Below are 26,844 nucleotides of genomic sequence, written 5' to 3' on the forward strand. Positions count from 1 at the left end.
ATTATATATAAAGTGCTTAGTACAGAGTAAGCGTATCTTGATTGAGCTAACTAATTAAAATAACAACACTGTCACGGCTACTATACTCCACTGCCATAGCCTAACCCACCTTAGGCCTTGTGCTCATAGTAAATCACTGTGTGAAGTGATTTATATGCATTATAGCATTTAATCACCACTAACATCCCTAAGGAGGTTCTACTATTATCCATGTTACAGATGAAGAGCAGAGAGGGCCATAACTTGCCCAAGGCCTCATCGAGAACAAGAACTCAGACCGGAACCCAGGTTCCCCTGAGCTGTGACGGTCACCCTTTGAGGTGTGTCTTACGGAAGGTGGAGAGGCGTTTGAGTGTAACATGTGCTACTGAGCAGCTCAGAGCTTTTCTGAAAGCTGAGGCCCACTCCCTCCCAGAGTGTAGGTGCATGGTTAATGGGGCTGCCTCCTGGCCGGGAATCTTTCTCTGGGGCCAGTAATTGCAAAGGCAGCAGTGGAAAGTGTTATTCCACAGCTGGATCCTGGCAAGCGTTTGTCTGCAGCCCCGCGATGTTATTTATTAGGTTATTTGTGTGTAGACAAGATCTCCTTACCTCATAAATCCATGCCTCATGCCCAGAGATAAAGAAATGGCCTGAGATTAATCATGGGTGAGGGCACTGTTTACCCACAGATCATTTTATAAATACCAAGGCTGAGGGAACAAACAGGATCCAGTATTCAGAGAAAAGCCAACTGCCACAGAGTGAAAATTTGGCTTTGTTTTATCAAACCCTTCTGCACATGCCTCGCTTTTTTCCCCCTCCATACATCTGTACATGATTTGGAGTTTAAACCAGACTAGGAGGCTTGTGAGGAGAAACTACTTTTTTGTGTTGGCCCCATCCCTACTCCAGATACATAAAGAGGCTAAATCAAAAGCGGCTGATGAACAGATTTCAGGGATAACCATTGTCCTCATTGTATTATTAACAAAAACCAGAATGAATGTTTATTGAGTCTTTACTATGTACCAGAGACAAAGTCTCACAATAACCCTGTGGGGCAGGTGCTATTATCCTCCATGTTGGAGGGGAGGAAACTGAGGCTCAGAGAAGTAGAATAGCTTGTCCAAGATACCACGGCTATGATGTGGCAGCTAAAACCCAGGTGTGTCTGAAGGTACAGGTCATGGGCCTCATGAGGAAGAAAACTCCCCCAGGACAAAAGCTCCCACGACGGCCTGGAACCTGCGTTCACAGAGGCGCCTCAGGGAGACGTGACATCCAGCTTGTCACCTCCCCACTGTCCACTGCAGCACCCCCAGCCTCGTGGTCTCCTCTGTCCCAGCATGAGCTCTCACAGTCCCACCTGCATACGCTTGCTCCCGTCATCTCCCTTCTCTGGAATGCCTGCCCCACTCCTCTGCTTCACCCCCATCCTCCGTCCCTCAGGCCTGGCTCAGACCCCCAGGAGGCAGCCTTCCCTGGCCCCTCCTGCCTCACTGGTCAAAGTCCACTCTGGCTTCGGGGTTCACCTGGTGCTTCGTCGTGCCCTACAGCATGCTGTCACCTCATCTGAGAGCGTTACCTAATCCTTAGTTTGCCATGTACCTTCCCCATACTCTGTGCCATTGCCCACACTGCAACTGCTCACAAAATAGCATCAAATAAACAAGTTGGATATTCCCTAGTGGATGAGAGCACGGAGTCGGATTGCATGAGTTTTCCTAATCCCACTCTGTTCCTTCATTGTTGTGTGACCTTAGGTAAGTCAACTTCTCTGTATCTCAGTTTCCTCATCAATAAAATGGGGATAATAACAATACTTTCATAGTAGGGCTATTATCAACATGAAAGGAGTTAATCTGTGCCAAGCGCATAGTAAGTGCTACATAAATGTTAGCTATGCATGGCAAAAAACACAAAACAAATTAAAAACTCAAGTTAAATTCTATCTAAAATTGTAAACACTTCCGAAACTTCTTTTTCTGGCTTCATTTTACTCCTTAGCACTTCCCACTAACATACTCTGTTATTTACAAGTTTATGTTTCTTGTGATCAGTCTCCCCCATAAGAATGTTAACTCCACAAAGGCAAGGATGTCTGTGCGCCTGGCGTGTAGTAGGCACACAAGACGCTCTCATACCAGGTGCTGCGATTATCAGCCATAGCTTGGCATCGGGCTTTTCCCAGCCCTGCACCATCTGGCATCGTCTCCAGCCTTCCAGTGAGAGGAAGCAGAATCCCCATTACAAAGGTTTTCCAAAGGGAGCTAGGGAGGTCTCCAAGCTGACACCCCACCTGAAACCGGCAGGGCACGATTCCAGAGCCTGCCCACAACTTAGAGGATGAGCTGAGCAGCCCTCAGGTTTGGGACAGAAAGGACCGTGCCACCAAGTCTAGTCATCGTGAATGCTGACGGGCTCTCAGAACACACCTGGTCATCCATGGTGTTCACGCCGTCCGGGCCCAGGGCTTCGATGGCCTGGTGGATGAGGTCCGTCCTCCCGCAGTTGAGCATGCGGAAACCCAGGTCCTGGTTGAATCGTTCAGTAGCCGCTCGGGCATCCAGCCTCCGGAAGGAACTGAAACAGCATTCAGGCCTGCACAGAAGAGCGTGACTGTGTGTGGACGCTCTCTGCTAGGACACCGCCGCTTGGGAAGACGTGACAGTTGTGCCAGGCTGACGTGTGGCATAAGGACAGGGTGGGTAGGAGGCACTGGGAATGACTATCTGATCAGCGGTGACTGGCCACGTTGTGCTCAGTGACACGAAGAGCACATAGTGCTGGTGTTCTATGAACATATTCAAGAAATGCTCTGAGCTCCTGGGAGCTGTCAATTGCCAGGAGACAAAGTCCCCTCTAAAATGATCTATCAGGGGACTTTCCGAGGAGGGAGCCGGGTCTGGGTTTGGGCCAGAGCTTGGCTGTATAGGTTTTGCATGGAGAAGGCTGCACTTGGCCTACAGAGTGCTTGTGGCCAAGGTCCAGTTCTTAGCTCTACATTCTCTCCTCTCAAGGCTTCGTGGTGAGGCCCCCAAAGCACTAAGGAGATGGTGGAGAGCGGCCCAGAATCCCACTGCAATCAAGCTGTGCTACCAAAGGCGAGTCACAGATAAAACCTGCATCTATCACGGGCACACCACAGGCTCCGCATAGGCGGCTGCAGCCTGGAGTCTCGGTTAGGCTAAAGAGTAGAAAGTTTAGGTCTCAGAATAAGGTTTGGGCATTTTCCATGAAAACAGAGGAGGCCATACGTAACTGGAGTCTGGGCAGGTCAAAAAAATAAAAAAGATGCAAGGCTCTCACAGGCCAAGGATAGCCAGAAGGGACCTCTTGAAACTCCTTCTGGAGACCAATCTAATCCAAGAGAGGCACATGGGGAAGGAAATTAAGAGCCAAGGCTTGGGGCCATATGGACCTGAGTTCAAATCTGAGCAGGGCCACTTTGCTAACTGCGCATCTGTGGGCAAATTACTCTTCCTCCCAGATCCTCAGTTTTCCCATCTGTAATATGGACACGATAGCCCTTTCTTTTCTCACGTTGTCACGAGGATGAAGCTAATGCACGTTAAAAGGAAGGGCTCAGCATAATGTCTGCATCTAGGAAATACTCAAGAACATGGCCACAATTACAGGTAGGGAGGAAAGAGAGGACCCACTTCTGCTGCTTTCCCCCCGAATATGCCAGAGAGCCAGACTGTGAGCTCTCCTGCCCAAATCCAAATGTGTGTCTGTCTGCTCTGTGCACCAGACCAGTGGCTGCAGGAGAAGCATCCAGAAAGCAGCCAAGGCCCAGAATGATTATTTCTAACAGGCTCGGCAGGTACTGAGGACCTTAGAGCAGCTGGAAGGCACTGCAGCCCTTGCTTGCTACCCCTCCCAACCTCCAGAAGGAGGGCGTAGAGGGGCTGGCTGGGGGCTGGGCATGGGGGCCGGGGCCCTCCCGCCTCACGCCTCCCGGGTTCCATACTTGAGCTGCCGGGGCTCGCAGTCCAGGCCGGGGAGCAGCAGCCGGGCCGCCTGCCGGATGTCGCCGCTGTCCACGGTGAGGCTGCGACGGTGCTCTGCGTAGGTGATGGCCACGCGCATCCACTCCATCAGCGGTGGCAGCAGCATGAAGGGCCTGCGAGGCAGCAGAGAGAGAGGGTCAGGCCCTGGGGGAGGGGGGTGTTCCTGGAAGGGCAGAAGGGGACCCCCTCAGCACGCACTCTCAGAGGACAATGGCCAAAGAGACTGGTCACCCTCAGGCTGGGAGGTGTGGATGGGACCTGATCCTTCTCACAGAAACCCCAGTTGCTCCCACTCCACAGAAACTGTGTCATGGGTCAGAAGGAATTCCTGCCAAGGGCCAGGAGAGGAACCAGAGGGCCATAGGGGGCCAGTGAAAGAAGGGGTTTGCCACCGTGTGGAGCAGGAAACGCCTGCCTTTTCCAGAGAATTCAGATGGGGTCTGCAGAGCGGAGAGACTGCCTCCTGGATAGTGGGGTGCAAAGGAGAATCAAACAGACCCAGGTTTCAAACCCCGCTTCACCATTGGCAGCTGGGCTCTTTCATCACCACAACCCCCCTGAGCCTGTTTCCTTCATCTGTGAGACAGGATAAGACCTACTGCTCGGGGTTGTCAAGAGGCTAAATGAGGCAACGCATATCCCACCATATGTGCTCAGTGGACAGCCATTCCTTCCTCCACGGGCACCTGAGCTGAGGCGGGCCCTACACTACTTCCTGTGGCAAGCCAGGGTTGTCCCAGCTTGGTGCTCCAAGTCCTGTAGGAGAAAAGGTCAGGGGGGCCAGGGTAACACTAGGACACCTCCACCACAGTGCACGGCACTAGAGGGAAGCAGAGAGATGGCTCAGCTCGGCTTCAGAATTCCAAACTCCAGGAGGCACCTTATGTAAGGTATTATCTTGTCATCAGAGGGCGCCATTCACACGGAATGCGACGAACGCCCCCTGGGGCTGAGCAATACATTGGCTCTGCCGCGCAGGGGCCTGCCTTCTCCCTTCCCCAGGCCCTTCCACCCCACCCTACTCAATCTTTGTTTCAGCTGGAGAGGCAGGGTCTGCCTACTATTGAGGGGAGGTTGCCTCTGGTTTTCTATTAGTGCTGGCAATCTCCCATAGTGAAGAGCTCCTGGGAAGACCACCGTCCGACAGATCTCACTGCTGCAGAGGGGCCCCAGTGGCCAGTCTTTGGCTTTGTGACTTGATGGACACCCAGCCTGCGCTACCCAGAGTAGATGAAGCTCTTCGCTGCTTGGGATGAGGCGGCCCTGGATCCCTGCCCCTTGTGGCTGTTCTTTCCACTGACAGCCCAAGAGTCGCCCCCCACCCCACCCCGTTCCTGCATATGCTCCCCGCCCTCCTCATGCCTGCCACCCCTACATCCTTCTTGTTAAACTAGGCCAGGGCCCGGCAGCCAGGCCCCCTACACTCACCCCTCCCTCTGACACACTGGGCTCCTTGAGCCGTAGGCCCCCACTGTGACCGCCTTCTTTCCCCTAGACATGCAGAGACGTTCTGTGACCAGGAAAAAGACCTCCCCAGCTACTAAGTAAATCAGCTGCAGGGAATCACTAGAGGCTGCCCTCAGATCACACATCTCAAGTGTCCAAAAGCTTAGGTCATCTTCAAAGTTTTAAAAGCATCTGTCCTTGAGGGCAAAGGATAGTCTCATTTTTTAAACAATATAATCAGATGGGATCTTGACGGTGGCTCATTTGGAAGTTAGTTTGATGTTCTGATTCTGTCATTTCAGAAAATCTATCTGGGTCTGAGTCACTTAACTCGTGCCCTGAGTGTACCAATCAGTGTGGTGAGGGAGAGCCTGGCCAGTCTTGGCCTTCAAGGATGCCCGGGGCCTCACCCCAACCCACTGTCCTTTCACCAGGACGCACCAGACCACCAGGCACTAATGGCTCTCAAGCCCACCCTAACCATTCCCACCTCCTCATGACAATGAACCAGCTCTTACTTCTGCCAGTCCAGATCCCATCTACCCTTCAAAGCTCAGTTCTAATGCCACCTCTTTCCAGAAACCTTCCCAGATCCCTTCTTTCCAAAGCAAAGAATCTCTTCCTGCTCCAAGATAACCTTAGAACTCTTTCTTCCAGCAGTGACTGGGTCTCGTCTTCCTGACCAGACTCTCTCACCTCAGGGATGATGCCTTCCTCATTTCTAAAATACGCCTAGCACAGGGCCTAGACACAATAGGTCCTCAATAAATATTTGCTGAATGACTAATAGCATGGCTGGGCATCAGGAACTTAAGGTATCCAAGTCTTCAGTTCTGGACCAAATCCTGTTTCTGCCCAGAAAAAGAATGGTGAAAAAAAAAATGGGCACAGTGTTCACACATTAGAGTGGGAAGCCAGGACTCCAGGGGGAACCGTGTAGGTTCTAGAAAGGACCAACAATCCATTTGTGAATCACCTCTGTTTACAAGATCTTTCTTGATTACGAGTGCCCATTTGAATTCCCCCCAAATAATTCTGGATTTTACAATTCTTACATGACAACACTAGAAGGCAAGCTCAGAGACACTCTTCTGTAGAGCCGCCCTTTTGATTCAAGGAGGAGGCTTTATCTAAACCACAAGCGTTGGGAAATGAAGTGTAAACAAAAAGATAGTTTGTGGATTTGCCAGTCATCCTTCCCTCTCGTGGCCAACAGCCAAGTCAAAGCTCCAAGTGCAGCCACTAAAGATCTAAGTGGCATCTCCCGGCTGCACTAGGGGAAATCCAAGAGGGAACTTGGGAAATCATGAAGTCTAATCAGATGGTGTCGTGATTCATTCTGTTTTGTGTTTCTTACAACTTGGCACATGAAAAAAATTCCATATGGATAACCTCAGTGGGCAGATACTGGGGATTGGCTCATTTGGCCTCTATTTTACCGTCTTAGCTGGAAACGTGGAAAGTTGAAAACTACATTTCCCAGACTCCTTTGCAGCTGGGGTCCTGGATGCAAAACTGGTCTCACCATTAAGATATAGCTGAATGAGATCTGGTAAATGCAGATGAGGCAGAGGCCACTTTCATGCCCCCTTTGCCTGCTTTTGCTAGTGCCAGGTCATGAAACACGAGGTCTTCCTCTCTTTTTTTTAACCCCTACAGAGTCATCAAATGTCCATTTTCCACCTTCCTGGGTAGTTCAGAGGAAGTGGTAATGCTAGTAAAGCAACAGCAGATTCCAGCTTCAAGCCTGAATGGCAGCTCCAGGGACCATCTCACAGGAAGCAGTCCCCACAGCCCACCATGGACAAGTTCTGTCTGGTCCTTGGAGTCACGCTTGGAGGCTCAGCCTTGAGCCTGCAACCTGAGCCACTCCAATGATTCTGTTGGTACCTAATTCCCTGCATTACATCCCTCCCTGCTTAAACTACCTAGGGTGGTTTCTGTTTCTTGAATTGAACACTGATTAATATTCTCAACATACAGAAATCCTCCAGGGTCAAGATTGTCCCTCTGCCTCTGGGGTGGTGGCTGGTGCCCATCTGTCCACAAACAAGGCCCTGCCAGCCCCCACACTGACCTCCAGGCCTTTCTCCTCGGCCTACCCACCTCCTGGGTCTGTGGTCCATGGGAAGGTAAAATGACTTACGAGTAACATCCTCTCCTGGGCCAGTAGGTTCCAGGCTACTATTTCCTTTCTGGTAATTTCTCCTAGCCCCCTGAGCATGCTGAGAAGAGCTGGCCTGCTTTACTGGACATTCTGGAAAATCCCTATAAAAACTCCCTAGGCCGGGGCTGTGTCCTAACTCGAGGGCGAAAGGGCTCCAGAGGACTTAGGCTGAGAATGACTGATGTTTGCATTGTCCCAGCACCTCTCTGCTTTGTTTGCTCCCACAGAAAAAGGCCATTTCCTCTTCTTGCCTTTCCCCCAAGGCTCAGCTTGGCCGACAGCCTTTCAGTGCTGAAATGCTGGTGCCTGCAGTGGAAGAGCAGGGCAGGGCTGAAGGAGTCACCTTTGTTCAGCCCTTCTGCCACCGAGATCCCCTCTGCTGGGTCTGGTACCCCAGGATAGTTGTCTAGTGCTTTGGTCTCAGGATCCTGTTTGTACTCTTAACAAATGACTGAGGCCCCAAGAGCTTTTGTTTGTGTGTGTTAGTCTATCGATATTTACTGTATCAGAAATTAAAACGGAGGAAATGTTAAAACATCTGAATACACGAGGTCACATCATATCAGCCATCAGAGTGATAACGTCATCACGTGGCACACAGCCTCTGGAAAACTCTCCTGAACCCTTGTGAGAAAACGAGAGGGAAAGGCAAATACTGCACTACTAGGGCAATAATTTTGGCCCTGTGAGCATCCAGAAAGTCTCTGGGACCCCAGGGTTCCCCAGACCCCACTCTGAGAACCACTGCCTTGGACAAAGGTAGCAGATCCCTAAGACAAGGCTGCTTTCGGGCTGGCAGGCAGCAGGGCGTGGGGTTGGGATTCTGGCCCTGGTGGCACATGGTCTGGCCCTTTCTAGAATGGCTTTTGGTTGGCAGGCACACTCCCGGCCTGGGGATCTGAGGGTCCCACATGCCTTCTCTGCAGAATCCTTACTGGGAGAAAGTTCTAGTGTCCTAGACTGACCTGGCTCTGTAAACTTACCCTCCTTGGGCCTGTTGTTCTGTTAAAGAAGGGATTAAATCAGTGTTTCTAGACATTTTCCATTGCGAAAGCCCCTTTTGCAGTTATTTCACAGACCCCACGTGTATCTACTGTACAGTGCTCAAGGGCTGGGACTCTGGAAGGACACTCCTGGGTTAGAATCCAGGGTTCTCCCAATGAATTAAAACTGTGATCCTGCGCAAGCTATGTCACCTCTCTCAGCCTCAGTTGCCCCATCAGCAAAATGGGTATAACCACAAGGACCACCTCACAAGATGTATGAAAAGTGCTTAGCAGAGCATTTGGCACATAGTACGTTCTTGATAAAGGTTAACTATTACTACTATTTTAGTATCTGTTGATAGAGAAAATATGCAATAGCAAAAAAGACTATAGGAATCTGGTCTTATTAAATGCCTCAGCTCCAGCCTTCTTCAGATCAAGCCAATTCTCTCCCCCCAGGCCCTCCAGCAAGTATAAACATATAAAGCTTGCAAAAGCCTGCTAACAAGCTGCCCACCACCCACTCCATTCACCTCATAAAAGAGAGAAAACAAATGTGACCACAATGTTGACTGTGAGCTGGAAGTTGTTGCTGGTGGTTCAGGCACAGGGCAAGGGGCAGCGTCAAGGACCACAGACCCAGGGGCCGTGGGTCCTGAACATGTGAGACGGGGGGCGTGGCACGAAATTCCTGTGAGGAGCCTGTCCACCTACCCACACCAAGTGCTATTGGTGCCTCAGCTACAACCCGCCCCCCACATGCATGTAAATACCTCAAGTCAATCATTGATATGACAAACAAAGCCACATAAAAGGGTCATCAACTGGTAGCATTTGTGTGTGTGCATAAAAAAATGATTGTCATGTGGGGGATCCAGGAAATACACCAATGAAAAAGGGTCTTTTACATGAAGAGGGTGAGAGGAGGAAATAGAGACCAGTGAGGCCAGATGCTCCCAAGGTGACAGAGCCAGTTCAGCAGCAACAGGGAGACCAGACCCACATGTCACGATTCAGTTTTCCTTCATCTCTCTTTGAATTAATCATACAGATGAGCCTGAGTCTATCAAGCCAATGGCCTCATACGGCCCTGTAACAGGACTAGGTCTGCAAAAGCCATTTTCCCTGTTAAAAAAATGAAAGAGAATAAACTTCTTAAGGCCTTGATTTTAAGAGGTCCCTGCAGCCTGGAAAAAAAAAATAAACCCAGCCCTACTCAGCAAGCATATGATTTATTGGGATTACAGCCCTATAAGCGGTGTCTTAACAACATGGAACGGGAAACGCCTCCAATTTCCAGCTCAAAGCAGGCTCTGTTCTTTCTCAAGGTGGGCAGGGGCCTCGGGGAGTCAGGTTGGCAGATGGGGCACAGGCCTGTGCAACTTGAGCCCCAGGCATGAGAAGGCCTTGTGCCTCTGTCCCCAACCAGCAGGCTGAGACTGGGGCCAGCAGGCATGTCCCCTCTGTGCCCACCCACGAGGAACTGGGTACAAGTACTCAGGCAGACCCCAGATGTGCCCACTGCCTGGGCAGGGCCTTGAGATCTGGCCAGAGCTCGGCCTTGAGAAAACTGGACTGTGGTTTCTTCACTTCCACCCTTGGCTGGGAGCACAGAGGGCTCTGGGGTGCGGGCCTGGCTCCCAGGGCTGGGAGGGTTTGGGGAGGTCCATGATGCCCTAATGAGGTTTCCCCAGCACCTTCTATGCCCAGCCCAGCCCACCTGTGAGCACACTTAGTCTGGGAGAGGAATCTCAAGGGACCAGCCAGACAGCTGCAGATGTGTCTCAAGGGAGGGGGTGGCCAGAATGGCTCCCACCCTCAGTCCTAAATTCTTCCCCTGACTTTGCCCCACCTGCAGTGGGAGCCACTGCGAAGCACTGGGTTGAGTGGGCGTGATTTCCCCCCTGCATTCCCCCTTCTCACGGACCTGGCTGTGGAGTGTGCTGCTCCCACACCCCGCCCCGCTGTGCTATCTGGGCTGGTGCTGGTGAGTGGAATTTGTGAAGATGCCACATGATTCCCAATCAGATGACAGCTCTAGCAGCAGACACTTCTCCGGGAAGGTCAAGGCCGGCTCTGTCGTGCAGCTCTGAGGTCTTCTCCACAGGTTCCCTAAGATTTCCGGAGCCCACACGTCCGTGGAGAATAAAACCAGCATTGTACCACTGAAGCCAGACTCTCCTCCCAGCACAAAGGAAGCAATTCTAGTCCAGTTCACATCTTGGATTAATTATTTTTCTAGAATTGCTTGGTAAACCAGAACAGTTTGGCTCAGCTTAGAGTCAGAGTTGGGCGGCATCTTTCTTCTGACCCCACGCCTCTCTTCTGCAGCAGCCATGCCACCTCAGAACCTGGAGCTGACCCCCAGCACAAGCTCAGTTTAGGGTCAGGTGACTTCTATTAGAGGCGGAGCTCAGGGCTTTCTTTGGGAAAATATACTTTTCTTCAAAAGCTCATCTGGTACAGATTAGAGGCACTAGATAAACCTCCACTTGTCGGCCTATGCGTATAAATGGATATAAATTTAGAATACCACCAAGTTGTAATTAGTTGAGTGGTTCTGCCTCTTCCCAGGGGTTGCCCTTCAGGCCCCGATGGAGCCTAAAAGTGAGCAGTGGAATGAGAGGTCAATTGTGTGAAAACTGGGGGACCCTGGACTGGCTCCCAAGCATCCAGGAATAATAGGAAAACACAACTCCCATTTGCAGAGCATGTGCTATGCACCTGGCAGGGTGTTAAGCCCTTTACGTCCATGGTCTCATTTAATCTTCATGTCTACTCTATGAAGCAGGGCCTGTGACTATCCGGGCCGTACACATGGGGAAACTGAGGGCTGGAGAGGTAAAGTCACCTGCCCAAGGCCATGCACATAGTCAGTGGCAGAGCTGGGATGTGATCCCAGGTGGACCCCAGAGATAAGCTCCTACGTAGTAAACCCTCCACCACTCAGTCACCTGCCCTGGCCTCCCATCCCTGGACCCTGCCCCGTCTCCATTGTGGGATGATGACCATTAGGCAGAGTGACCATATAATCCATCATCCAAACTGGCCTACATTTGAGAAGGAAAAGGAGCACCATGACTAACAGCACCAGGACAGCCGCTGAAAGCCAGAGCTGCGTCAGGCACACCGAACATCTGGTCACCCTGTCAGGGCACTTGGATAAAGGGCCTCTGCCTGGCCCACGTCGTCCCCTCTGCGAGTGGGAGGCCCGCCCTGCCCACCCACCCTCAAGGAGGCCTCCATTCTCCCTCCAGGACTGCACTTAGCCCATGTTGTTATTATTTGATTTGTTTGCATGGCTTTTTGTCTGCTTCCTCCTCTGAACTGTAATTTCTCTGAAGGCAGAGACTGTTTTGCTCACTGATGTTTCCCATCTCTCGACACAGGAAGCCACATTAGAAACTCGGCCTTTGAATTTATAAAGGCATGGCACATTACTCAGTCCTGGAGGCAAAGTCCTCTGGCTGCTCACATGTTTTCAGGGGTCCACTCTTTCTCCAGAAGTCTCTGCAGGGCTCCAGAGTTCATGAAATGGAGAACTGCTTTGTTTTCCATTCTTGGAGGCTTGCGTTGGCTTGGGTTTTGGCAAATGGATCCCTTCAGGAAAAATAAACTACTTTCCAGATAAAAAGACACCCGTTTCACCGGAGAACTTTCCACCCAGGAACACCTTTCTGGGGGTAGCATGGCTGACTGGAGCTAAGACAGTTTCTGGGAGGGCAGCAAGAACGTTGGGATGGAGCCTTCTCAGCGAGGGAAATGGCACATGCACTTCTGCAGATGTCAGTGTGGCATTGGGCTCCACTGGAGGGGATACAGCCATGTCTTTGGACACCTTGGCCTGAGTCCAGGGTGGCACTTATGTGGGTGGGGTGGGACAGATTCCAGTGGAGACCGCATGCAGGCCACCACCCCTCCACCCTTTCTCACACAGCACGGAGGGCGCTAAGTGCTGCGAGGGCCAAGGCATCTGGCCCATTTCTCAGGCCCAGCATTGCAGCCTGGTGGGCAGGCAGCTGGTCCAGCAGGCCAGAGCATTGCTGCTTTCCACACACCTGGAATGGAGTGCTGTGAGAGTAGGCCTCTCTCCAGTCTGCTGGGGTGTGGCTCCCTTGGCCTAAGGCCACACCTCACTCCTGGGGCTCACTGCTGCCATGTGCAAGAGACCAGCCTTTTCACCCATGCTCAGCATGTGTGGTGGCTCAGAAGGGACCACACACTCTTTCACCATATGGAAGCCAGACGGAAGAAGGCCTCCAACCTGTTCAAACACACGCCCTGCCCGAGGGCACTTGCCACCACCCATCGGCCTCTGCCAACGAGGCAGGCTTGGGAGGACCCTATGGCTTAGCTGTCCTGCTTCATTTACCACACAAAAACACCTGCTGGGCAGCGGGGCAGGGATGGGGGTCTTTGGTTTAGGGTCTCTGGATAGGAATTCCAGGTTGGATTCAGCTGAGTGTAATCACACAATACTCGCCTTCCCCATGCCCCACAGTCTAAGGCAGAAAGATGACCCATTCAGAGTGTCAGATAAAGAGTTCCAGAAACTTATAGAAGGAGGTAAGGGCATGGGGCTCTTGAGGCCGGACAGAGATACACATGTCAAAGGGGAAATTCCTGACTGGCATCTAGGGGCTTTGACTTGAGCTGTAGATGGGGTACACCCCAACCCAGACAGAGAAAAAGACAGTGCAGGCTTCTGGGACCCGACCTTGCTTTCTGTACCCACATCCCAACTGCTGCCTCAGGCAAGACTCTGGCATTGGCTTCTGAGCAGCAAAACCACACTGCTATGATGTGCTGAGGGCCTACTATGCGCCAGGTGAGCATGAGGCATTTTGCATATATTACCCTCTGATACAGCCACACTGCAAGGGAGGTATAATTGTTAGTCTGCATTTTACAAATGTGGAAACCAAGGCTTTGAGAGGTGCACACATGTCCAAGGTCACATAGGTCACATAGCTAGCCAATGGAGATCTGTCGGGCTCTAAAAAACCCAAACCAAACAAAAATAAACAGATTGTAGGGTCTTTCATGAGACCACACAGCCCCACACAAAATGCTCTGAGCTGGCCCGCTGGCAGGTACTGTGGAGAAAAGGCTCCCCTCAGTGGACCCAACTCAGCCCTCTGCCCAAACACCAGCTTCTGCACCCACAGCCTCAGCAGCCCTGACTCTGGCGGGAAAGGAAGGCTGGGCTGGTCCCCAAAGCCCTAGGGGGTGTACTCAGACCCCTTAAGAGCCTCCTGCCCCTAAATCTGAACATTAAAGCAGTAAAGGAGGGTACAGACAGTTGTCAGAGGTGGTTGGTCTTGTGGGAGGAGGAAAATCTGCAGAGCTGCCTGGTAAGCAAGTAGGAACAGGCTAGAAACCAGCCCAGCTTGACTCCAGACACTGCCTGAGCTCCTGCCCCCATCTCAGGGTCTGGAAAGTCAATAGCAACATTCTTTAAGGAAGCAAATTCAATTCCCTTTAGAGATGGGATTTTCCAGCACGGAGGTGCTCAGACAACATGCAGACAAAGGGGATTGTTGTGGGTCCGTTATAAAAACACTCCAAAGGAATGAAGCCTGGGGCCTAGCAGTTCCCAGTCTTCTCCTCTTCTGTGAGGACCGGTGGTCCTAACAATGGGACAGGAAGTCATACCCAACAGGCAGCTCCTAGGGGGCACTTGTCAATGGCTGGGCCAGGATCCTGTCCTGTCTCCATCCCGGTTATCTGGCACTGGCACTTCCGTTGTCTGCCCCAAATCCCTGGCCTGTTCCTTTTTGGATGCCCAGCCTCAGACTAGCCACCCAGGACCAGCGACCTCAAGTCTGTGGGGGAAGAGGCCCCGAGTAGCAGAGAGCGAGCTGCACAAGTCACGTGGGTAGAGGAGGTGCTGACTGAGAGACCCGGTTCCCAGGGTCTTGCCTTCTCTCTCCTGGGAGGCAGGAGGTACATATCACCAGGACCACATGAATTCACTGTGTTATTACAATCGGACCTCCCTGCCTGGGCTCAGCTCTGCCTCTTCCTACCTCTTACCCTCTCTCAAGGCCTCAGGCTGTTCATCTGTACATGGTGGTAATGGCTCCCTCCAAGATCTATTGTGAGCTCTGTTAGAGAACTGTGTATTTAAAATGCTTTATACACTGTAAAGCTTTGCTTAGATGCTTCTAGCCCATGTAAAAATGAAGCAGATAATATCACTTCCAGCTTAACACTCAGCAATGGCAGCCGGTCGTGGGTCGGCAGGCACTACGGCCAAAGCAGCAAGCAAGGGGCCCGGGACACGGGTACACCGTTCACTTCAGAGAGTGCTCGTCTCACTGCTTGGTCTTGGAGCCAATGGGTGGATGAAATCCAGTTTTGAGAGTTCTTTGAAATCCTTGGGTGGTAGACTATGATAAATCTACAATCTGGATATGTGTCAGTCCAAAATTGTCCTCACTGAAATACCCTTTAGGACATCTGGTCTACCTCCTCTTCTGGTTCCCTGGCTGTCAGGGCTGCGTTAAGAAGGAGTTAAGGGCAGAGACTGAAGAAGGTATATATGAGAGGGAGAGAGAACATGCATTTGAAGTGATGTGATATTTAAATTCACCATTGTTTTTGGATTCTTTATGCATTAAACAAGATTTCATTATTTTAGTACTCCCATAGGTTTATGAAAACTAATGATACTGATAAGGGCAGTTACCCTGGGTGAAGACTCTGTGCTAAGTCCTTTAAAGGTATTAATTACCTCATTGGATCCCCACAGAAACCTTTGGAAGTAGGTCAATCCGTTTTCCATCTAAAGCTGGAGAAACTGAGGCCGCCGCAATTAAACAACTTGCTCAAAGTGCACAACTAGCACATGGCAGACCAGAAACCCCATCTGATGGTCTTTGACTCCAAAGAATCTAACCTTTAGGTGAGAATCTACAGCCTATTTCACTAACTGGACAAAATATTTAACTGCCTACTATGTGCCAGGGACTTTTCTATGTGCTGAGGACACAGTGGAAACAAGACTAACCCATGGCACTTGCATTCTAGACGGGCCAGGAGGGGCTGCAGAGACGTGAGTAAATAAATACACGAGCAAAGTAACTTCAGATAGAGGAAGGTGCTCTGAACTTCAAAAAAAAACCAAAAAGCGGTGAAGATGATAGAGAATGACTGGGGGTGGAAGGGCAGCTTCCTGGGTGTAATGCAAACCACAAACAAGTCATCTCAGGGGTTACTGGATGTACCAGTCTGGGGGATAACACGCAAACAAGAACTTAATTCACCCAATAGTTATTCTTATTTCTTTTACTTTCATTTTGGGTAAACAGATGGAAATTGAATGCACAAAAAGGAGGAGAGAAAAAGAGAGAAAAGAGCTTAACGTTGCAAATCTTGAAATGGTATTTAAGGGAACCACAAGTCAGTAGCATGAAGCCACCACTGCCATCATCTCTATTATCTGATAAGAAAACACTTCGCAAGCTGAGCAAAAGATTAACGAGCCCACTTCTTCTGGCTGAGTACACAGCCTATCCCTGGGCGCTTCCTATTTATGTAAAGTACTAGTGGGGTGGGGGGAAACAGCCCCCCTCTGCATCTGGAATGGAACAAAAAGGCGCCTGTGTCTGCACTGTGTACCTCACTTATGTCTAGGGCATTTCCCTAGAACTTGGGGAACCCCCCCCCCCCAGGAAGTAGTCACTGCTCAGATATTCACTTTACACAGGAGGAAACTGAGGCTCAGAAGGCAAGGAGACCGGCTGCGATCACAGAGCTGGAGGAGGAGGGGCTGGGTTTGACCCTCGGGCTGGGCGGACTCTGAGGATGCACAAGGCCCCACCTAAAAGGAGCATTTGCAAAACCCAAAAACCCAACACCCACCGAATTTTTGTGTTTTTAAAATGTGGATCCATTTTTGTCATGAAATACGCACCTTGAAACAATAAAAATCCTGCTGTGACTTTTGCTGCCCATGCCACCCTGCCTGTCCCAGGCTTCCGTGGCTGTCCCTTAAGGCTCAACTAAAATCCCAGGCTGTCCCGACACTACTCCCCAACTACTCCAGCCTTCTCAAAGGTCCTCCTGAATATGAGACGGTGAAGACGACGCTGTGTCCAGGCACTCTTCTAAGTGCTTTCCGTACATTAGCTCAATCAATCCCAGCAACACCCATATGAAGTCGGCACTATTATTCCCATGCTAAGAAGTGCAGACTGAGGCACAGAGGCCAATGACATGCCCGAGGACACCCAGCTCTAAGGCAGAGCTGGGATTGAATCCAGGCTGGCTGTAGGGTCTGAGGGCCCATCTAATCTACTATCGTGCAACCCAGCTTCCTCTTACACTGTCTGCTGGTTTGTGCTCATTTTTCTCTTCTGTCTTGTTTCTCTGCCTCCCTCATTAAGCTGGAGACTCAATCACATAAGCCACTCTTCATAATTCTTATATCCTTTCCCCCCCTGATCCACAGAAGTACCGGGAGAAATGTGAGTTAATAAGTAAAGCACTTAAGATGCTATCCGTCTCTATTAATATGTGCTCTGTGATGCTATAATTAGCAGTGGTGTTTGTAAGTAGCTGCATTCTTCATTATTATTATTGTTAGTTAGTAGCGGTTATATTAGTCGTATCAGTAGTAGTATTAATAATCGTGTTAGTAGGAGTAGTAACCAGATGCCCCTTGAGACCACAATGAAGAAAGACTATTCTGGGTGTCGAACATGTCACCGAAGTATGTTTATGACCATTATAATAATGTCGTATTAGGAGGAGGAGGAGGATGGCAGCCACCGTTTAGTAAGTACTTTTCCTGTGCAAGGAACGAAGTGCTTTACTGTATTGTCTCATTTAACCCCAGCGGCCATCTTATTAGCCACCATTTTACCCGTGAGGAAACCAAGGCCTAGAAGAGGAGCTGACATGTCCTACTGCTAAGAAGTAGCAGAAATAACACCTCCGGGATGACCCTCTGGTAGTACCTGAAGCCACAGGCGTGGACGTCAGATGGAGTGGATGGGACCCATTTAAGGGCTGACGTCTTTGCTGACTCCAGCTTTTCCAAGTCCTGTTCACATCCTTGCTGGAAACTTCTTGGCTAGCCTGCCATGGCACAGGGCAGCCAAGAGCTGGGCAGGACACACAGCTTCTTTCACCAGGACCTCACCTGGACAAGGGCTGCAGCCTTGGAGCAGTAGCCCCAGGAGCCTGTGGCAAAATCGCTTCATGGGAACTGGGAGCTGAGGTTACTATCAACACAGCACTTTGGGCCCCATCCTTCCTAAACCTGCCTAGGGGTGCAGGCCAACACACCAGGCAGCTCCAGGCTGGGGAGTTTCAGGGGGACTCTTAGTAAGTGCTTCTCCTCACAGCATCAAGGCAAGCATGTGGGCAGGGCTTCCTGGGGCCTTCTGCTCCCCTCATGTGCAGAGTGGGGTTCAGGCACTGAGAGGGGACGTGGTGTAGAAACCACCAAGTTGGACTACTGGGGCAGGACCTTCCAGGACACAAGCTCAGCCCTGGGTTTCTGTTGGTCACGAGGGCCGGGCTCCCTCTGCAGCTGCATCCCGCACCACGTTCCCTGTTCTCTGGCTCTGCCACACTGCTCCCAGCTGTCTCTCCTAGGACCACGTTCCCTCTGCCTAATACTAATGGCCATGTTAATAATCCCAGTAGCTAGGACTTCACATTCACTGCATCCCAGCTACCGTTCTAAAGGTGCTGCGTGTAGTAACTCATGTAACCCTTACGCCCTATCTGTGACTGCAAGGACTGTGGAGGGAAGGTTCCGCAATCAGGAAATGTAAGTTACATCTCAAACACGTGTCTTTGAACAGCAGTTCCCTCCTCAGATAGGACTCCGGCTGGCTAAGAAATCATGGCACCAGATATTTCCAGGCTCCATCCTACATCAGACTGGCTAGGCTCCCACGCTCTTCCTGGCTTCGTGTCCTAAACAGCAGCAGGCCCCACGCCTTCTGAGTGTGCCCCCTGCCACGAAGGGGCCCATGCAGGGCTGGGGAGGCAGACGCAAGGGGCTGGGGCCTGAGGCTTCAATTAAGCACCTGGACTAATGGATGGACAGGTGGCCCACCGTCATTCCCCGTGTTCCAGCTATTCCTCAAGGGTCTGGCTCCTCTGCTGCGGCTATGCTGGCACATGCACTTGGGAATGCCACCTGGTGAGCCCAAGCCCTGGAACCCGAGGTTCTGAGGCACAGACTCAGTTCAGCGCCTGTCTCCCTCAGCCCGCTCTGCACCTCTAACTGTGTCTGTCTCCTTCCACATGTTCTGCTTGATGACATTTCTTCCAGCAACCTGCTGGTGAGCTGGCAGACTACCGCCGTTCCTGAATGTCCACACAGCCTTTCCCCACACTTTCCAGACTCTTCATTCCCATGAGGACGATGACCAAGGAGCTATCCTCTGCCCAGGATGCTATTCCACCTCCCCATCCTTGGCTGGCAGGTATGACTCGCAAGAACCAGTCAGCCAGGTGGCTGGCTGTCCATTCTCTTGCAGACCTCGGGGGAAGGAGGAGCCCCCATCTCCCTGGGTAACCCGGATCTCTGAAAGCAAGCTCTTTCACTTTGAGCTTGGTCTCGGGTGATGATATGCCCTGCAGGTCAGCAGCTGTGACTCACTCTGTGTTTGAGACCCTGCCTTGTGTCTCGCTGGGGCCTGTGGTGCAAAGCTGCCGGCACAAAGGGCATCCTGGAAGAGTGCAGGGAGGTCCCAGCTGTGAGTCTCTCCCAGGGAGGCCAGGGAGGTGTCCTGGGAGAGGAGAAACAGGTGGGGCTGGAACGGCCCCAGAGGAGGTGGCCCCAAAGGCCGGGACCCACCCAGGTCGCCTTAGAGCTTTAGGACCGGGTCTCAGCAGCTGGGTGGGAGAGATGTAGCCTGGTATGGTGAAAGGCATACCAGAGAACCAGAGAGACCTGGTTCGAATCCCTGCCCAGCCACATACCAGCTGGGTGCCCCCCACCTTGTGTCCTCATTTGTGAAATGGAGGAATGCTAGCACCTGCCCCGTTGGTTTGTTGAGGGGCACAAAAGAAACAGAAGTAGGTAGAAATGCTTTTAAAAAGAAGAGGTGGCTACTTTTACATGTGTTATCTCACTTAATCCTCCCCAGTGGGATCACTTAGGTCCCTTTTACAGATGAGGAGGCTGAGGTGTGGAGGGGCCTCTCCTCCCAAGCCCTGGTGTTGCCTGGCTCACTAGAACCGCAGATGGAAGTATATTAGAGCACGTTTATGTCCCTCGCAAAGCTGCCCCACTTGCCACCCGGAGCTCCCACGGTTTCTGTAACTTCCTCCTCCCACCATCTCCCCTCTCAGACCCAGAGGAGGAGGCTTTGGGGAGATGGGCCCCATACAGAGAGATTCTAAGGCCCCACTGCACAGCTCACAGGCTCTCATGACTTAGCAAGGAATGCTGAGCTGAGCTTCACACAAGAGGGATGAACTCATGTCCCACCCGTTAGTAGCTCAGATGTGGTCACACACAGCCCCCCAACTAGAAGGAAGAAGGATAACTTCCTCAAGGCAGCACCATCTACGAGCACAGACTTGAGTGGCACCGTGAATGGTGCCACGTGGCTAAACCTATGCCACCAAACCGAGCCCCTTAGTCCACGTGTGCAAAGCAGCAGAAGAGTCACTCAATCCCAACAGATCCAGAAATCTTCAAGCCCACCGAATCCCCAAATCACACACCTGCTGTCACACCTGAAATCAGATATTCTGTCCAGTTCTGGTTGGGGATATGGTCCCCATGCTGCTGACATGGGACGGAGGACGGAAGTGCAAGGGGATAAAAGGACAGGGAGAGAAAAAGACAGACAGACACATATCCCCAGACTTCCACAGGCAAAACTCCTTCACCCTGGAGGCCTAGCAAACTCTAGCTACCTTGTGTACAGGACAGGTTTTCCGCAGAGCTCTGGCGAGGCTATCCGCGTGGCATAGGGAATAGCGTCAATGATATTGTAGGAACTCGGTGTGGTGTCAGAAGGGTACTAGACTTATCGGTGTGATCACTGTGTAAGGTACATAAATGTCTAATCACTACGTTGTATGCCTGAAACGAATGTAATATTGTATGACGACTATAATTGAAGGGAAAAAAAGGAGATTGGAGTAGTGGTGCCATGAGGGGATACGTGGCCCGACCTTCAGTCACAGGTGAGTTCTATGGTCCCCAGGAAAGGCCGCCAGGTCTCCGAGGCCGCCGAGGTCTGCCCCATCAGAATGCATCCACGCATGGCAGGACCCACTTCCGCGGCCAGAAACTGGGCCACCAGAGAGCTGTTGGGCTGTTGGCCTGATTGTTCTTAGGGTGTCCTCCTGTTAATGCCCACATCTGACATTTTGGGATTCTTTTTTACTAACGTGGTTCCAACTTCTCATGTGTCTAACACTCATTTGAAATGATTCACGGGAAGATGCCTTCACTACCAATTTCTTTGTGGCACAGTGTGTTTTTTAAATAATGAGCGATCGAAACACACACACATGTGTATGTTACCGTTCAAGCTTAGCAATTACAGACAGGCAAGCAACTCAGGTCCTACAGGAACCCTGCTACTATGTTTTAGAGCATCAGAGGCTGGCAACACTCCACTGAGGAAAGCCAGTGGGCAGCCACAAGACATCAGGCTGCTGAGCACAGAGCCTGCAGAGAAGCACCTCCCTGACCTGCCCCGTGGACACAGCCATCGTCACAGCCAAACGGCCACGCAGCCCCAGGCAGCAGGTCCAAGGAAGTCTCTTTGGCCTCTTCTCCCAGCGACCTTTGCTTATGTGACCAGGCCCAGTCTAGCACCCTCGGGGACCTCACCAAACAACAAGACAGCCGCCGCCTTGTGCCCCATCCCAGATGTTTTCCTTGCCCTTTCTCCCTCCCGGCCGACTCCAGCAACCACAACAATTTCTCCACAAAGCAGAAACAGCTGGGGCTTAGGGCCCCTGCTCCGGTTCCACCTCCCTTCCTTCAGGAAACCCGGGGCCTCCACCTATAGCCTTCTTGCTCTGTATCAGGCCCACAGTGCCCCGCCTCTGCCCTGTGAATACTGTCTATCTCCCAGAGAATTAAGACCATAATGACACCAATAACAATAACAGTGGTGGCTGCACTTACTGGAAGTCTACATGTGTGAACCAGGCCACTATTGCTTTATGCCTCTCATAATGACACAGTATGTGTAGTGGTTATAAGCCAGGCCTATGTGGCCTTGGCAAGTTACGGAATCTGCCTCCACTTACTCATCTGTAAAATGGGGCTGCGTAGAGCACCCATTTCCCGGAAATGTGTGCATTAAATGCATTAACACGTGTAAAGGGCTCAGCACAGTGCTTGGACATAGTAAATGCCCAGCAAATGTTGACTATCCCTCTTTAATCCTTACTACTACTTCGTTACCATCTCATGTTTATAGCTGAGGAAACTGAGGCTCAGGAGGTTGGAACCTTGCACAAAGATCATAAGGTTCATAAATGCCCGCACTGCTGTTTGTGCCCAGGCAATCTCATTCCCAGCTCCCAGTCTGGTTTGCCATATGGCCATAGGATTTCCAATGTTTCCCCAATGGCTGTTTATAATGAACTGGGGTGCAGGAATCTACCTTTGTACCTTTGTTTTCTGTAACCATGGAGACACTGGAGAAGTGGGCATGGCTGCGGAGAGGGTATGAGGACCACACAGTTGATGAGACTCAGTGTCACCCAAAGACAATGGGCAGCTGAGGCAGGGGGACGTGGAAGGCGTCAGCACTTCTGTATCAGGTCCCAGATCGTCTCCCCCCTCGATCGGCACAGAGCCCATTGAACTTTCTTCCTCTCCTGGGCCCTGCTGTGAGGTACAAGGCACGCAGACGGGGCTTCCTCAACCAGGGGCAAGTCTGTCCCACTCCCTGAACCTGCACACACACAACTCTTGAGCCCATCGACAGACCCTGTCTTAGGTGGCCAAGTGGTGGCCTCCAGGTAAGACATGCCAGCTTATATGCTGTTTTACACAAATTATAAAAAACTCATCCTCTCCAGCAGAAAAAAACCCAAAGGTGGCCGTCTGAGTAGACCAATTAGAAAAGGCCCCCTGTCCTCAGGCTTACATGGCACCATGTATCCTCCACTCATGCCCTTTGCTGGGGTTCCTTGTGCAGTGCACAACCTGTACATCTGTTCTGAGCAACTCTGCCCCAGGCTGGGAAAGGACTAGGACCCTGTACAGAAAGCACTAGACTGGGAGCCAGCAGGCTGGATCCTGGGGCTACTCAACCACTAACCCACTAGAGACCAAATAACCTGCGAGAGCCACGACATTGTGGTGTATAAATGAAGGAGGGGATGGGGCAAAACCCGCCTAAATCCCTAACAGTGACATCTTCGTCATCAAAGGAGGTGACAATTACCACTGATGGAGGGCCAGTTACCACCCAATGTCTTTCCTAGAACACCAGCCCACTCGATTCTCACTACCACCTTTGTAGGTAGGTGTGCCTACCTCACTTTAGAAAAGAGCAACTAAGTTTCAGAGAGCCCAGGAAGTGAGCAGTGGAGCCGGCAAATCCGAGACAGAGACCAAAGCCCACTTTCTGAGCCTCAGTGAGCCCTGCTACATCAGCCCAGGGTAAAACAAGCCCACTGCATTCCTGGGCCAGGCCTTCTTCCATCTGCATTCCCAGTCACCTCCTGGTAAGCAGGAAGGGCTGTGCCAGGGTACTTTTCTCTCTGCCCATCAGTCAGTCAGTCAACACACACCAAGGGGGCAGCCCATGGAAGGTCCCTACCGCTCATTGTTCAGGGCCATTCTCGGGGGATCCAGGTTGGGGTTCTCCATGGATTCCATTTGTGGGCACCGCAGAAAGTAGTAGAGCGTGTGGAGGGCGTCTGGGGACCAGGTGATGGGCTGGGGCGGCTGGCGGGCCTGCCGGGCAGGGCTGGAGCCAGGACACAGCGGGTGGCGCCCCTGCATGTGGTGCATCGCCCGGGAAACCAGGTCACCTGGAGGAGAGGGCAGAGGGAGAGGGAAAAAGAAAACAAGTCTGAGTTCATAGACCACGTTCTTCCAAGGATACTTGCAGTTAAAGAGAAACGGCTCCCCTTGCCTTTGTAATTACTGTTTATCCTGGAGCCAATAGGCGGAGGTGGAAACTGTCACCTAGACACACAACAGCAATTTAGTTTCCCTTTCACTTCCAGTCTTGCCTTACAAGCTGAATGAAACACTTGGCATGCCTCTCTCCTCCAGAACGTATGCTAATGTGGTTTCTTTTTCAACATCCCCACTCTCTCCACCACCCCACGGGCCTCTCCCCAGCTCTTTGACCGAGGGAATCTCTCTGGGTCTCTTTTCCCAGCCTCTAACAACCAGTGCCAGGCTGGGTGGGGACACCCCCTGTACTGCCTGGTGCAAAGGCTCAGTAAGTCAGCAGAGAAGCTGCCTCAGTCCCCCACACCTCAAGCAAAACCATCACCACCATCTACTGAGTGCTCGTTACGTGCTCAGCGTTCGCTTCCCTAGAAATAGGATTTAACTTGATCCTTAAAATGCTGGGGGCCAAGTATTATTCCCATTTTACCGATGAAGAAATTGAGGCTTATCTGATAAACAAATACTGACCCTACACATTTCCCTGGTCACAGGATGGCCTTAGTGTAGTAACTAGTTGAGGTAACTAGCCAAGGTCATGTGCCCAGCTAATGGTAGACTCTACATTTGAATCCAGGCCCGTGACCTGGGCTGCGGCCAGCCCTACTGAAGTCTGTGGGGTCCTCAGATCCGGTGCTGTTTCTGCCCAAGTCTTTTCAATATTCCACCAGCTCAGGCAGGAAATGTCCCATCATTGTGTGAGGCCACAATGCTGAGAAAGGATGGGTAAAACAGCCCCAGGCCCCTGCAGGCCCCTCAGTTCTGGGAAAAGTGGTGCCTTTCCGTTCTCCCCAGGGGGTCCTCCCCTGTGGGTCAGCTTCCCCCCATCTGGACATGGCTGACCCCAAGCAGGGAGAAGAAATATGCAGGTTTTAATTGGGCAAGTAAAGTGTCATTCAATGTACGGCAAAACCAATTCATTCATTTTTCAATTAACCTTTACTCTGCAGTTTCTGTGAGTCTGGTGCTCCATGCCATTGGGTCCCTGGCACCCTGCACGGGATCTACTGCATAATAGGTGCTCAGCAAACACTTAGAGAGTGAAGAAATAGCCTTCATTTCATTTTAAAATACAACGCCTGGTGTATGTTGAGCACATTAGCTGCCCAGTTCTCCCATGACAGCCAGAGCGATGGAGTTTGGCTTCCAAGCAAGGAGGATGACACCCCTGGAATTGGAGCTCTCCACTGGGAAAGAGCCCTCCATGCCGCCCATCCCCAGCGCCTCACTCCTCTCTACACACCTGACTCTGCTCATCCATGCATTTGTAGCTCAGCTGCCTGGCTGCCTCCTGGCAAACCCCAGCGCCAGGAGAGTTGAGGGCAGTGAGTTACTGACAACTGGCTCCTAGCTCCAAGACTGATTTAATTGGTCTGGGCAGGACCCGGGCCATCTGTACTTTGCAAAAGTTCCTGTGATGAATCTAATGTCCAGTCAGGTCTGAGAATCACTAGGTAAATGGACAAGAGCATAGATTCCAGGATCAGACTTGCTTGGCCTCAAATCAGGGCTCTGCTACTTCTAACCCATGCGCCTTACATATGTTACTTATCACAGCCTCAGCGTCCTCATCTGTAAAATGGAAACAATCGTATCTAACCTAAAAATTGTGAGGATTCAAATAAATAATAAATGTGAAAGCACGCAACAGCCTGCTTGGCACAGGGTAAGTAGTGGGTAAATGTTAGCTCTGATTACTGTCCTAGTATTCTCATTCCTCTCTCCTCCAGGCCACCTCCCATGACACTCTTCCTTCTGGGCCTCTGCCTGCAGTCACGCACTGCCCCACATTTCCCAGGAGAGGAGTCCAGGCCCTGAAATGCCAGCTCCCAGCCCTGCCCTTGGGTTCCTGGGTGGTAGAAACTGGCTTCAACACCCCCTAGGCCAGCCTGCCTCCGCACAGCTAATTGTACAGCTAAGTTGGCTCTAATAAGTTGAAACCTGGCTCCCATTTCTCCAGGTCTAAATGTCATAACTTTTGGCAGGACCGCAAGAAGTCAAAGAACCTGCAACAGCATCAGAGGGAAACCTTGCTGAAATATCATTTCAAAACCAGACAAAGTACAAGTCATTATCATTGATTATGTTTATGATCGTTTTATTATTGGTGTAGAACCCTTTGGTAGCACATTTCCAGCCAGAATGCAGGCAAGAAACATCAAGATAGAAAAGGGCTCCTTGAAGGGGAACTGGGAACAGAGATGCCTTCGGAAGATTCAGGAAAACCATGCAGGCAGCAGAATGGCAGCTGGAGATGGGGTCTCCAGGCTCTTTGCTTCAAGCCCAGTTGTGCGCTGTATCAATCTCTCTCAAAGACCAAAAAGGCAGAAGCCTGCAGACAACCCTGATGAGGGATCTAACAAGAGCTAACAACTTGCCGTGGTCTGCAACCCTCATTTATGGCCAAACAGAAAGTTGATTGCTTTAGCTATTCTCAGAGTAATTTTCCTCCTGGCCACTTTCAATGCTCTAGGCTTCAGGCTAGACATGAAAAGATAGACACAAATCTCATTCAATCTTTATACCTACCCCTTAAGGGAGGTATTTCCATTTTACAGACAAGGAAACAGTCTCACAGAACTTAAATGATGTGTCCCAGTTGCACAATGAGTCAGTCAACCAGCTGGGACTGGAACTGGGGTCCCGTGTCCCAACCACATGCTCTGAGCTCTTGCACCATTGCTGCGTTAAGTGTGGTCTGCAAACTGGGGCAGGTCTGTAAGCTGCTTGTTACTGCTTCACAACAAGTTAACTTTAGCAATTAGAAAACTCCCACAGCAATTTGACAGAGTGATTTTATGTTTATCTAATCCAATCATTTTAAACGGCTTGTATTGACGTCTTTTATTTCACTTTTCTAGGCATTCGTTTTTATTGTGTTTTAGTAAAGTTTCAGTCTGCCACAGTGTGGGAGCAGGGTGGATAAAATCCCTGGCTATTGCCACACCTAGTTTGAGAAGCTGGAGCCCAGGCTGAACTGTATTCCTGGTTTAGCATAGGTAGACAAGCAAAGCTACTTCTGGAATGTTCTTGTACTTGAGAATCAATTGCTCCTAAGCTTGATGAAACCTCTGTCTGGAGCCCAGAAACACCCACGAGGCATGAAAAACAAGCCCT

General features: G+C 51.1%; 1 protein-coding gene across 1 annotated transcript in view; it reads right to left on the minus strand.

The window, feature by feature from the left end:
- The window catches only part of ABTB2 (ankyrin repeat and BTB domain containing 2), a 171,139-nt gene that overhangs the window by 14,808 nt on the left and 129,487 nt on the right, over window positions 1-26,844 (minus strand). Inside the window, exons 3-5 of the mRNA XM_019738580.2 lie at window positions 23,366-23,579; window positions 3,956-4,108; window positions 2,418-2,583 (exon numbers count right to left, since the gene is read on the minus strand). Coding sequence (XP_019594139.2) covers window positions 2,418-2,583; window positions 3,956-4,108; window positions 23,366-23,579 — 533 coding nt within the window. The remainder of the gene's footprint in view (window positions 1-2,417; window positions 2,584-3,955; window positions 4,109-23,365; window positions 23,580-26,844) is intronic.

Source organism: Rhinolophus sinicus, linkage group LG06 (genome assembly GCF_036562045.2).
Source record: "Rhinolophus sinicus isolate RSC01 linkage group LG06, ASM3656204v1, whole genome shotgun sequence".
In the NCBI taxonomy this organism is placed as follows: domain Eukaryota; kingdom Metazoa; phylum Chordata; class Mammalia; order Chiroptera; family Rhinolophidae; genus Rhinolophus; species Rhinolophus sinicus.